At 53.8% G+C, this 12,722-nt stretch overlaps 1 protein-coding gene across 1 annotated transcript; it reads left to right on the forward strand.

The window, feature by feature from the left end:
- Nucleotides 1-1,527: 1,527 nt before the first annotated feature.
- On the forward strand, nucleotides 1,528-11,552 carry Mmp11 (matrix metallopeptidase 11). The gene is made up of 8 exons (XM_013113833.3): nucleotides 1,528-1,689; nucleotides 5,738-5,967; nucleotides 6,896-7,039; nucleotides 7,146-7,279; nucleotides 7,406-7,653; nucleotides 7,766-7,982; nucleotides 8,750-9,007; nucleotides 10,629-11,552. Exons 1-8 carry the CDS (start codon nucleotides 1,561-1,563, stop codon nucleotides 10,760-10,762), a joined length of 1,494 nt encoding a protein of 497 aa, XP_012969287.2. The 5' UTR covers nucleotides 1,528-1,560; the 3' UTR covers nucleotides 10,763-11,552.
- Nucleotides 11,553-12,722: the final 1,170 nt, after the last annotated feature.

A 12,722-nucleotide genomic window follows, 5' to 3' on the forward strand; every position in this document is an offset into this window, starting at 1 on the left:
CAGGTGTTGGGATTAAAGATGTGCCTCATCATGCCCAGACTGGCCTCGAACTCACAGAGATCTGTCTGCCTCTGCCTCCCAAGTGCTGGAATTAAGGGTGTGCGCCACCACTGCCTGGCAAAGGTGAGGGTTTTTTAAAAGACCACTGATGGCCAAGTGAAACAGAGTGCTCCATGGCCTCCAACCTTGCAGTGGCTCAGGGCCCTGCCTGCCTGCCTGAATCTTAACTCTGCAGGCTTGCCATTGCGGTATAGAGTCCCCTTGTCATCAAAGACGGCACACAGCATAGTTGCGAGGTGGGATATTTGTACGCTGTGGGAAGGCGTATTGCTGTGATTTGTGTAATAAAAGGTTGAATGGCCAATAACAAGGCAGGAGATATATCGGGGGGGGGGGGGGTTTCCAGGGAGAGACAGGAAGAGGAGGAGGAACCTAGGCACACAGGAGACTCCAGGAGTCGAGGAGAGGAGGATGGAAAAGAGGCTCCACCATGTGGTAGAATGCAGATTAATATTCATGGGCTTACTTAAGCTGTGAGAGCTAGTGAGGAACAAGCCTAAGCTATAGGCTGAGTTTTCATAATTAATGAGTCTCCATGTCGTTGTGAGCTGGTGGACTAAGGGAAAGTCCACCTACATGGACCCACCCACACACACACACACACACACACACACACACACATGCACACTCCGCAGAGATGAGAGTGAATGAACCTTTCCCGCATGTACACTTCCCTCTCACATTTGATTCTCTCCTTCCTTCACGGCTCAGATGGCTGGGCCTGACTGGTCAGGAAAAGCCCGTCGGCCAGGGCCCGAACAACCTGGGCCTCCAGTGCCCCACTCAGACGTTCTCCTATGCTCCTCTCCTCCCAGCCATGACCCATTTATCTGGTCTCTCCCTCCAAGATCCTCTGTAACTGCTCTGTCTGATATTGTATGTATGTATGCATGTATGCATGTATGTATCTATGTATGTATGCATGCATGTATGTATGTATGTATGCATGCATGCATGTGCATCAGTGTGTGCCTAGTATCCTTGGAGGTCAGAAGACATCAGATCCTACGATAGCCACCATGGGGGTGCTAAGAATGGGACCCGGTTCTCTGCAAGAGCAACAAGTGCTCTTAACTGCTGCTCCATCTTTCCGGACCTGTCTCTGGTTTGTTTTCAGCTGAGGGGCTGGCCAGCTTCGGCCACATTTCAATAGCCGGTTCGTTTGGTGAGCTATTGTGCCACTTTCCCAGGATTGACTAGGGCTGTGAGGCTGTCAAAGGCTAAAAGAAGTCAGAGGTCAAGCCACCAGGGAGATCTGGCAGAGGATGAGCCTTCTGAAAGTGGGGTTGGAGAGCAGCTCTCACCCTCTCTTAGGGGTCCAGGCCCTCTGGGCACTCCTCCCTAACCCAAGCTGGGGTTGCAAGCCGGCTGAGTTTAGAACAAAAGGCAGGGGAAGGCGGGGCGGTGGGGGGTGCGGTCCGGGCGCCGGCGGGGGCGGGGCGAATGCTATAAGGGGCGGTGGCCCGGTGCGGCCCAGCAGGCCCAGCAGCCCCGGGGCGGATGGCACGGGCCGCCTGTCTCCTCCGCGCGTTCTCGCGCGCCCTCCTGCTCCAACTTCCTCTACTGCTGCTGCTGCTGCTACTGCTGCTGCTACTGCCACCGCCGCTGATGGCCCGGGCCAGGCCACCGGTGAGTGCCCGCCGCTCCTCCCCGAGGGAGGGCTGGGCACGCGGGTTGGGCCCACTTGCTGAGCTTGACCCACCGAGTGTCCCAGCTACCCTAGCGCAATCGGTGACTGAAATGCCTTTGGGGTCTCTCTGGCCGGGATAATGAGCTTCCCGTAGCTGGCGGGTGTGCAAGTAGAGCCTATGCGGCTGGTGAAGCGCAAATGTGCGTGCTGGACTCAGCATGGGGACCCGCTTCTCCAGCCTCAGCTAGGGATGCTGGAATGTGTGTTGGTAGAGGTTGCAGATGGAGCGGGTACCAGGGCCCCTTGATCATCACAGGAATCCGGGCGGGGGCTGGGGGCTGGCAGCCCCCGGTGAGCACCTCTGCAAGGTGTGTACAATGGATGGAGAATAAAGGAAGAGCTAGGGAAGGAGAAAATGAGGCCCACGTTGAGAGAGGTGCTGCAACCTGCAGGAGGCAAGTTTGGGAGACTTGGGGCCAGCAGAGAATGTGCCCTGAGAGACTGTGCATGAGCATCAGGTGGCAGTCAGAATGAAAGGGAGCACTGAAACCGGGCGCTGTAGACCCTCAGGGGACAAAAACACGGGGAGAGAAAAGGAAGGGGTGCAGAGAAAGAGGTAAAGGGGGAGGAAGGGGATTGAGGGACTCACAGCCTGTGTCCCAATGGCTGCATCCCTCCAAGCTGGTCTTTGAGGCACCTGTCCCAATGGCTGCATCCCTCCAAGCTGGTCTTTGAGGCACCTAAGCTGGGTTGGGGATGGAGCAGGTACCACACAGACCTACAATACCTACCGGTGAGGGCAGCCAGCCAGCTCAGGGAATGATGGGAGAAAGGTATGACAAGCAGGTGCTCTGGGACTGGTCCATCTGCCAGATTTGCCCCACACTGGCCTTGGGTACAAAAGGGTTTGGGAAGGGGGATGGATATCGAAGGGGGTGGGTTTCGTGGATCAGGAGCTCCTCAGGCAGAGTGTAGAGTTCCCTGCCCTAGAACTTGAAGCATAGTCTCCAACATCACCCCCACACACACACACACACACACGCGCGCGCGCACAAATCCTACCTGCCAAGCCACCATGGGTTGAATTCACACATTTAGGAACTGGAGAGGTCTGAATTTGAACCATGAAATCGTGAATGAATGCCTTCCCCCTGACTCCTTTATAAGGAGACAGAGCACGAGGGAGCACCCGTGTCTACTGCTGGGCATTCGGGATACAATGAGGTTAGGCACACTGGAGAGACAGGGTTGCCAACTGTAGCTGTAGCCACTCGGACGCTTGCACGGGACCTGGGGGCAGGCCTGGGGTAGGACGTCAGCTGAGGAGCCATCACTCTATAGATGCACAGAGAGGGTCCCCTCAAGTGTTTTTGTCCCTAGACTGCCACCACCAGCAGGGCCAAGAGAGTTCTGTAAATATTTATTCAGCCCAGCCCCCAGCTTTCTGAGTTGGTGAAAGCCCCACAGCCTAGCGCCCAGGAAGCTGCCTTCCCTTCTGGAGTTAGTGGGGGAGGGGTGGAAAGGGGGTGACTAGAGAGAAACACAAGGACAGGAGGGGAGTCTGTGTACCCATGGAGGGAGTGCGTGACTTGGCTGTTTCCTTGCCTTCTCTGATGCTCCCCTGCCTCATCATAGCCTAACTAAGTGACTGCCTCTCAAGGTTGCTGGCATCAAAGGCAAACAGGTTTAGGAACGGACACCACCAGCCTGGCCTTCCCGCGTGGCTTCCCAGTCTGGGGCCTTTCCTTATCCACCTTCCACTAGGTTCCTCCCGTGGTCTGGACTGACCTTGAATGTCTGAGCCAGGAGACTGGGTCAGCCTAGAGTCCCTTGAGTGTGTCTGAGGCTGTAGATTGGTAGCTGCCTGGCCAGACGAGGGTGGGGCTGAGTGAGTCAAGCCCCTCCACAGGGCAGGCCAAGGGAAGGCTGCTGAGAAAGAGGGAGTGCACTAGAAACAGAAATGCTTCTTAGGAATGTGGGCCTTGGAGATGAGCCAAGCTGATGGGGTGGGGGTGAGCTCTGAGGAGGAGAGGCGTAAGCCCCAGGTTGGAGCCCAGCTCTTGTCTGGCTTGCTGTGTGACCCCGGGTTAAGTCTTTAACCTCTCTGGACTCTGTTCCTGCTCTGGGATGCTGGGCATTTAGGATAACATTGATGACTGCTCCCCACGCTCTCCAGAGCTATAGACGAAGCCAGGGGTTTTCTGAGCTTACCCGTCTAGCTCACTGGATTCCAGGAACCCTGAAAGGACTGGGAATTTGGGAAGAGGAGAGTCCCAAGTGTGTGAGTACAGGGCTTAAGGGGGTAGAGTCTGGGAAAGACTCTCCGGGTAAGATGCTGCTGTAGGGTTTACAGGGTGCTTCTCAGCTCTGTCTTCTGCCGTCTGAAAGATGGAGACACTGCAGTTCAGCAGAGACAGTGACACATCCAGGCCACCGGTGCCTAGAATTCAGCCCACAGCTTCTGGTCATGACCTTGGTGTCTCACAGAGAGGGGAGAGATGTTGAAGGGACCTTGGTGAATTTGGGAAGGGCCATGCATCTCCTTTTCCTTTCGTCCTTTCATGGTGCCTCTGCCAGCCCCTGGCAGAGAAGAGATACCAAGCAGACAGGCTAGACTTTGAGCTGGGAGGGGCTCCTGGGGGTCGAAGACACCCTGCCATTCTTTTTTTGTTGTTGTTTTGTTTTTTGTTGTTTTTGTTTTTTCGAGACACGGTTTCTCTGTATTGTTTTGGAGCCTGTCCTGGAACTCGCTCGGTAGACCAGGCTTGGTCTTGAACTCACAGGGATCCACTTGCCTCTGCCTCCCGAGTGCTGGGATTAAAGGCGTGCGCCACCACCACCCGGCCACCCTGCCATTCTTTGAGAGGGTCACTAGACTCTCCCTTTTAGAGCTGGATAGAAGAATCTGTCTCTCCTGCTGGCCAGGTTGCATAGGCCCTTGTGGCTGGTCATATAGAACCACATCCACATCTTCACTGTGACACTAGGGGGTCCCCAGGTGGCAACTTACCCTTGAAAATTACCTGGGAGGCTGCAGGTGCTTTGTAACTTTCCCAAGGAAGAGAATTGCAACCTTGTCCCTTGGGAGAGGATATGGGAAGAATGTGGGAAAACTCAGCTCTGGCCACCGCTGCCATCAGTCGTCCTGAGACACTGACAGGGTGAGAACTGGCTGTCCCTAGACCCCCTGCATCAAATGGGCAGGAGATCACAGATCTGGAGGGGTGTGAGCAAAAGTGTCTCCACTGGAACTGGGGCCTCACACGGATGGGGTGTTTCTCAGTAGTAGAGCACGAGTACAGTCAGCCCTGAAATCGATTACCAAGCACCCCTACGTACACCACAGAAAGGGAAATCCAACCTCAGTTACCTGGTGCTCAAGGCCTGTGCTAAGTGCTCAACGGACCTCACCTTGTGTTCTCCAGGCAGCAATTCCTGGGAGTCTCCATCCCCATCTGTTAGGTAAGCTAGCCCAAGGCCACACTGCAGGCTGCAGCCCCTCCATGCTGAGGGAGGGTCATAGGAGCATCCTCAGGAACTTCCTGGGTATGCTTGGAGACTGCAGTTAGGGCTTCATAGGCTCATGGTCCCCTAGTCTCAATGTGTTCCCATCTAGACCTCCTGAGCTTGGACAGGAGCTGGTGACAGACAGCCCAGGTCCCTCCAGCAGGGCAGGAGGAAGATGAGAGAGCTTGATGCCTTGGAACAAGTATCAGGAAACCAGAGGCTCGACCTAAGGCTAATGGATCCAGCCCTGGGCCAGCATACCTTCCAGCTCCTCCATTCGCCCAGCAATCCAGTGGGCTAAGCAGGCTGTGTTAAAGAACAACACCTCAGCCGGGCATTGGTGGTGCACGCCTTTAGTCCCAGCACTCGGGAGGCAGAGGCAGGTGGATCTCTGTGAGTTCGAGGCCAGGACAGCCTCCAAAACAATACAGAGAAACCCTGTCTCGAAAAACCAAGGGGAAAAAAAAAAGAACTACACCTCAAACCTTAGGCCCAGGCGATCTGAGCTAACTTGGTTCTTACGTCGTTTTTCTTGCCCAGGATAGCCACCATCACCACCCTGGGAAGAGAGGACCTCAGCTCCCGCATGCAGCTCTGACTAATAGCTTGACATCTGCCCCTGCATCCCATTGGGTCCCTAGTCCTGCTAGTAGCTCCAGACCTCCACGATGTGGTGTGCCTGACCCACCTGATGTGCTGAATGCCCGAAACCGACAGAAGCGCTTCGTACTGTCAGGAGGGCGCTGGGAGAAGACAGACCTCACCTATAGGTAGGGACCAGAGGGCAGGGGGAGCAGGACTGCATGTTATCCTTAAACTTTAACCCCAAGATGCCCAAGGCCACATTCACACAGCACACAGACCTACCTGCATGCCCACTGACCTTCCTCCCCCAGCCATTCATGGACCAATAACCTTGGTCTAGACACATGCAGATTAGGCTCTCTCCCAACCCAGAAGAGCCTCGATGCATGCCTGAAGGAAGATTTCGGACACTCAGACAGACTTTAGTAGATACCTATAATAAGGCTCAGACTAGGGACTGGTAGCGAATGGGACAGAGCCACAGCCCTGGTAGATTGTTCAAATCTGTCATAACAACTTGGGCCTTTTGTAGGTGGACACGAGTAATGGTGGACTCCTTATTGGTGATGTCGTGGGTCCCTCAGCAGGTGGTGAGGAAGCTAAGACTTAGCCCGAGAAGGGTCACATGGCACTGGAGCTGGGGTAGGGACACAGAATTTCCTGGTTGGGGAACCAAGTTCCAGTACAAGGCTCCTCACAGTGAGTTAGAGTGTCAGGCCTCGGGACCCCTGACCTTGTTTCCTTTCTATTCAGTGTGTCTACTAAACACACACAGCCCTACATACAAAGGTGAACCCATGTCTGGAAACAGTTCCCTGAACATGAGACCCAGGACACTCCTGACTGCAGCCCTGCGTGCAAATGCCCATCGACCATCCAAGGGCAACAGGCCTTCCTGGTGGGGAGGTGGGGAGACAGGCTCTCGAATAACAGCCCAGATAGCCTCACGCTCACAGAAACCCTCCCTCACGCTCACAGAAACCCTCCCACCACGGCTTCTCCAGTGCCGGGGAGAAAGGCATGAGTCACCACTCTCAGCTCTAGGGGAAGCTTGGCTCCTCAGTCCTCAGGGGCTTCCTTGCCCCATGCCCAGGCCCCTCCACCTCCCCCCAGGATCCTCCGGTTCCCATGGCAGCTTGTAAGGGAGCAGGTCCAGCGGACGGTGGCAGAGGCTCTCCAGGTGTGGAGCGAGGTGACGCCCCTCACTTTCACCGAGGTGCACGAGGGACGCGCTGACATCATGATTGACTTCGCCAGGTGAAATCTGTGGCCTGGGACCTTTCTGGGAACATGGCTCATTGTCAGCAGCCTCTGACTGTGTTCTGCCCGCCCCGCCCCGCCCCACCCCCACCCCCACCCCCAGGTACTGGCATGGGGACAACTTGCCGTTTGATGGGCCTGGAGGCATTCTGGCCCATGCTTTCTTCCCTAAGACCCATCGAGAAGGAGATGTTCACTTTGACTATGATGAAACTTGGACTATTGGGGACAACCAAGGTGTGTGCTGCAGACCCATCTTCCAGATGAGGCAACTTAAGGGAGCACTTAAGTTGGGGTCTAGAGATGAATTTGGCAACTGGTGGCAGGAGGTGGGGGTTGTTAACTAACCATCCCCCTTTCCAGGTCCAGGCACAGACCTGCTACAAGTGGCAGCTCATGAATTTGGCCATGTGCTGGGTCTGCAACACACCACAGCATCTAAGGCCCTTATGTCCCCTTTCTACACCTTCCGATACCCACTGAGCCTCAGCCCAGATGACCGGAGGGGCATCCAGCACCTCTACGGCCGGCCCCAGCTGGCCCCTACCTCCCAAGCCCCAGCCTTAGGCTCCCAGGCTGGGATAGATACCAACGAGATTGCCCTGGTGGAGGTAAGGGTGGGTGGGAAGACTGAGGTAAGGCGCTGTCCCCGTACCCTCTGCCCACCCTGCTGGCCTTATGGCTCCAGTATGTGTTCTTTTCTGGCTCCTGTATCCCACCCAGCCGGAAACCCCACCAGATGTCTGTGAGACTTCCTTTGACGCGGTTTCCACTATCCGAGGCGAGCTCTTCTTCTTCAAGGCGGCCTTTGTGTGGAGGCTGCGCAGTGGGCAGCTGCAGCCTGGGTATCCTGCTCTGGCCTCTCGGCACTGGCAAGGATTGCCCAGCCCTGTGGATGCAGCTTTTGAGGATGCCCAGGGTCATATTTGGTTCTTCCAAGGTGAGTGGGGAAACTGGAGGCTAGTGACAGAGGGTTCAGGGACACAGAGGGCGGGGAGACGGGGCCCTGAGGACTTAGAACCGAGGGAGAGTGGGGGCTCACTCCTTGGGCACAGCTGAGAGTCCTGCCAGAGGTGGTAGCTCTTGAGATCCAAGTAGCACTGAGGGTCTGGCCCTCTGCAGCTTCGTGCTGATATGGTCAACCCCCAAAGCCACCATGTGGGGCGGGGCTTCAGAGATGAGGAAGGATTTAGGCTCTGAGGGAGAATGGCTCAAGTGAGGTGTGCAGCTTGGTTAAGAAGAGCAGGAAACTGATGTAGGCACTGTACCCCTGGAGTCTGTGATTTCAACTCTCATCTGGCAGAGGTGACAACCTAGAACATTCCAGGTGGCAGGACTTCATAAACACAGGTGAGGCATGGGAACCCTGTATGTACATTCCAAGGCAGCCAAGGGGCCTGCTTCAGGTGGGGCTGGGATCCAGGGTGGTCCACAAACAGCTGCAGCGGGCAGCCCTCTGTTGACCAGAATAACCTTACCTTGGGCTCATTGAACCCAAGCTTATCTTTCTTGTCAACCTAGCTCATCCCAGCTGGTCCTAACATCCCCCGTGGGGTACAATTGCTGGGGAGGCACTATAGGCCAGCAATGTTTTGCAAACAAAAGAAACAGGTCTGGGAGATCCCTTGATGGTGACCAAGCAGATCTACAGCTGCTGAGCATGGCAGTGGTGACTTGGCAGCAGCTGGAAGCATCTTCTCTTGGCAGGTACCCAGTATTGGGTATATGATGGTGAGAAGCCATTCTTAGGCCCTGAACCGCTTTCCGAGCTGGGACTTCAGAGTTCCCCGGTCCATGCTGCCTTGGTCTGGGGTCCTGAGAAGAACAAGATCTACTTCTTCCGAGGTGGAGACTATTGGCGTTTCCACCCCAGAACCCAACGTGTGGACAATCCTGTGCCCCGACGTGCCACTGACTGGCGAGGGGTACCTTCTGAGATTGATGCTGCCTTCCAGGATGCTGAGGGTGAGTTAGGGGTGAGGTAGCTGGAGGGAAGTGGGTGTGGTAGCCCTCACACTTCTACACAGTAGTGTCTGTCATCCTGTGTGTTGTTCCCCACCCCGACCCCCACCTCAGACTTCATGAGTCCAAGCTCATCCTCACAGGTCCTTCACCCCGACCCCCACCTCAGACTTCATGAGTCCAAGCTCATCCTCACAGGTCCTTTGTCTAGCGCCATCTCCCCTCCTGGTGGCCAACCAGTGTTATGACCCATATTGCAAACTGAAGGCCCTAGAGGTACAAGGACTGGCCCAGGTCCCTTGGCCACAGCCAGTACTTACCAAGAGCAATACTTCAGGCACAGCGCCAAGTCCTTACTTGTCTCAAACAACTCTCAGAACAGCCTTCTGATGTCACAACAGCTCTGCTTGAGGCAGGGTCTTACTATGTATCCTGGGCTAAACTGGGACTTGCCATGTAGACCAGGCTAGGCTTGAACTCATAGAAATCTGCCTGCTGCTACCTCCACATGCTGGGATACAGAGAGTGCACCTCCATGTCTGGCCATAACAGCTCTTGCTGGCGTAGTTTCAGAGGGTCAATCAGAAAAACCAGCGGTGAGGTCACTAACCATACCAGATGAACAATGGGAGAGCCAGGATTCCCATCAGTCACTGCACCTAACCATTGGACCACCAGTGTTAAGAGAAGCTTTTTCTTTGCTTGCCGCTTTGGTTTATCACTCGCCAGTCGCCTGGGCTCTGCTGCATTGTAGTCCCCAAATAACACACAGAAGGCTATATTAATTATGAAGCTGTTGGCCTTGCTTGTTTCTTACTGGCTAGCTCTGACTTAAGTAATTACCCCATAATTGTTAATCTAAGTATTTCTCTTACCGGAGAATAGTTCCGGGCTTTCTACCCCATGGCGGTTACATCTCGAACTCTCTTGTGTTTCTCCTTCCCAGAGTCCTCCTGGACTCCTAGTCCCACCTATCTAGATTCCTATTGGCCAGACAGTGCTTTATTGACATAAGACTTCCCCAACACACCAGGCTTCCCCCTACAGTGCAGAGAACTAGAGGCAAGCCCAGTGCTCTCTTGCTTCTGCTCTCCTTTGCTTCAGTGCTCACTCGCACAGGGACTTACTGGGAGAACTACTCTGAATAGCGGCAAGCTCTCTACCTCTGGTATTGTTTTTGTGGTCTGTGGGCAGGTGTGGAAGTGATGGGGAGCTTGGTACCGGAAGCAGTACTTGCTTTCCTGAGCTGAGGTTCCCAGTACCTACTGGACCAGACCCTATGGGGCAGGCAGAAGGGCTCCCTGAAGGGAAAGGAGGTTCTGGTAAGCCAGCTCAGGAGTCTGCACATTTATTTCCTTGTTTTGAAGGCAAAGGAAGTAAATAAATGTAGCCCAGGCTGACTTCAAACTTACTATGTGGCCAAGGATGCCCTTGAACTCTTTCTCCTCCTGAGTGCAGGGAGTACAGACATGAAAGCCACCCTACCCAGCTGTGCAGATTCCAAAGACTCCAGGAGTGGCCATGGCCTGCTCACTCCGCACAATGTCCTTCCTCAGGCCTAGCCTGACAGGCAGGTGCAGAGCCCTGTATCTCCTTACCCAGCCCGACCTCCTTCTCTCCTCAGGCTATGCCTACTTTCTGCGTGGCCATCTCTACTGGAAGTTTGACCCTGTGAAGGTGAAGGTTCTGGAGGGCTTTCCTCGCCTTATAGGCCCTGACTTCTTTGACTGTGCAGAACCCGCCAATACTTTCCGTTGACACCTTGGACGCACTCAGGGCTACTGACCCCTGCCAGGTCACTTATATTATTAAAGAGACCCACAGTCGCCATCTTTGCAGCTTCAGGCATGGGATAGACAGAGCCTATGTCTCCTCAGGGGAGTGGGTTGGTTTTTATGGCACCATTTGCAAGGAGGGCCATGCTGGTCATGGTCACCTGTCAGCGACTGTCTCAGACAGGGCAAAGGCTTTGGCATGACTTAATAAGGGAGATCTTGGGCCAACAATATACCACTTATGTAGATTATGGCCAACCTGGCTGCCAGCAGTCTCATCTCTGCCCCTCAAAGCAGAACCTCTCCGAAGGAATGTGGGGACCACAGTGTCTTCATTCTATTTTTGTACTGAGGTTCCTGTGGGTAGTGGTTAGTGAGGAGATGCTCAGGGTACCATTCTGCCCTAGCCAAGTAGCTGGGCCTCAGGGTAGCATCTTCCTGATAAGTCAACTCTGGGGAGATGCTAGACTGATTGCCTTCTGGCGGGTGAGTCAGAGATGTATTTCCCAGCCAAAAGGTACAGAGCCAGCCAGCCAGCCAGCCAGCCAGCCAGCCAGGGAGGCAGCTGCTTCCCCAGGGAGACTCTGAACCTCAGAGGCCCCTACATACCTCACAGCCTTGCCCTGGGCCATTTCTTCCTGGGGGGGGGGGCTTTCCTAGCACAGGTACCTTCCAAAGCCATGTAAATGTGTATACAGTGTGTAAAGCCTTTCTTTTCTTTTCTTTTCTTTTTTTTAAAGCCGAGACCGTCATTAAACATGAGTGTTTTCTAAGTGTCTGTCTGGTTTCTCTTTGCAATTGCAGTCAGGATTTGGGAGCTAGAGTCAAACCCTTCACCACCCAAGACTGTTTCCTGGTGCTAGGACCAATGCTTAGGGCTTTTCCTACTCCACTAATGCACAAGTGGAGAGGGGCACCATCAGTGGCTTTTAAAATGGCTGCCTGTATCCTCATCTGGTCCTTTACATGATCCTCCAAAGCAGTGGTCATTTTATATGATCACGCCTAAACTACCCTCTCCTTTGGGGGTTGGGGGTAGGCATGGTCTCATAGATCCCTGGCTGTCCTAGAACTCAGAGATCTGCCTGCCTAGGACTCTGGGGTCCCGGAGTGTGAGGATTAAAAGTGTGAGCCTCCATGCTTGGCCCTTAAGACTCTGGTTCCCGTGGCTGTGAGAATGGCGGACACAACTCACCGTTGCCATGGCCCTTCCCAGCTCTCCGAATCTCCTTCATAGTGACTCTGTCACAACTGCAATCTCATTAGACAGACTCATGAAACAGTCACCGTGTCATTAACTGGCCACTGTTTACTTCTCAACTTCCTTTTTTTTTTTTTTTTTGGTTTTTCGAGACAGGGTTTCTATGTATTGTCTTGGAGGCTGTCCTGGAACTTGCTTGGTAGACCAGGCTGGCCTCGAACTCACAGAGATCCACCTGCCTCTGCCTCCCAAGAGCTGGGATTAAAGGCGTGTGCCACCAACGCCCGGCTGCTTCTCAACTTTCATACAAGTGTTTGTTTTGCACATTCCCGCATGTCCCTGACCTCTCCTCCAGCTCCTGGTAGTCCCTCTGCTCACACACAATGTCACTCTTACTTTCATGTTCTGTGTAATACATCATTTATGTGTCTATTAAAAAATCTAGAAACCACAAGAGAAAACACATTTATCTTTCTGAGATTGGCTTAATTTGTTTAATATGATTATCTCCAGTTGCATCCATTTTTTTGCAATTAATATAATTTTGTTTTTATGGCTTAAAAAAACTCCGTAGTGTACACAACACATTTCACTTTCTTTGTCTGTTTTTTGTTTGTTTGTTTTCTGAGACAGAGTTTCTCTACAAAGCCCTGGCTGTCCTTGAGCTCACGATATAGACCAGGCTGGCCTCTAACTCACAGAAATCTACCTGCCTCTGCCTCTCAAGTGCTGGAAGTAAAAG

Source organism: Mesocricetus auratus, unplaced genomic scaffold (assembly GCF_017639785.1).
Source record: "Mesocricetus auratus isolate SY011 unplaced genomic scaffold, BCM_Maur_2.0 Super-Scaffold_100027, whole genome shotgun sequence".
NCBI classification, from domain to species: Eukaryota; Metazoa; Chordata; class Mammalia; order Rodentia; family Cricetidae; genus Mesocricetus; species Mesocricetus auratus.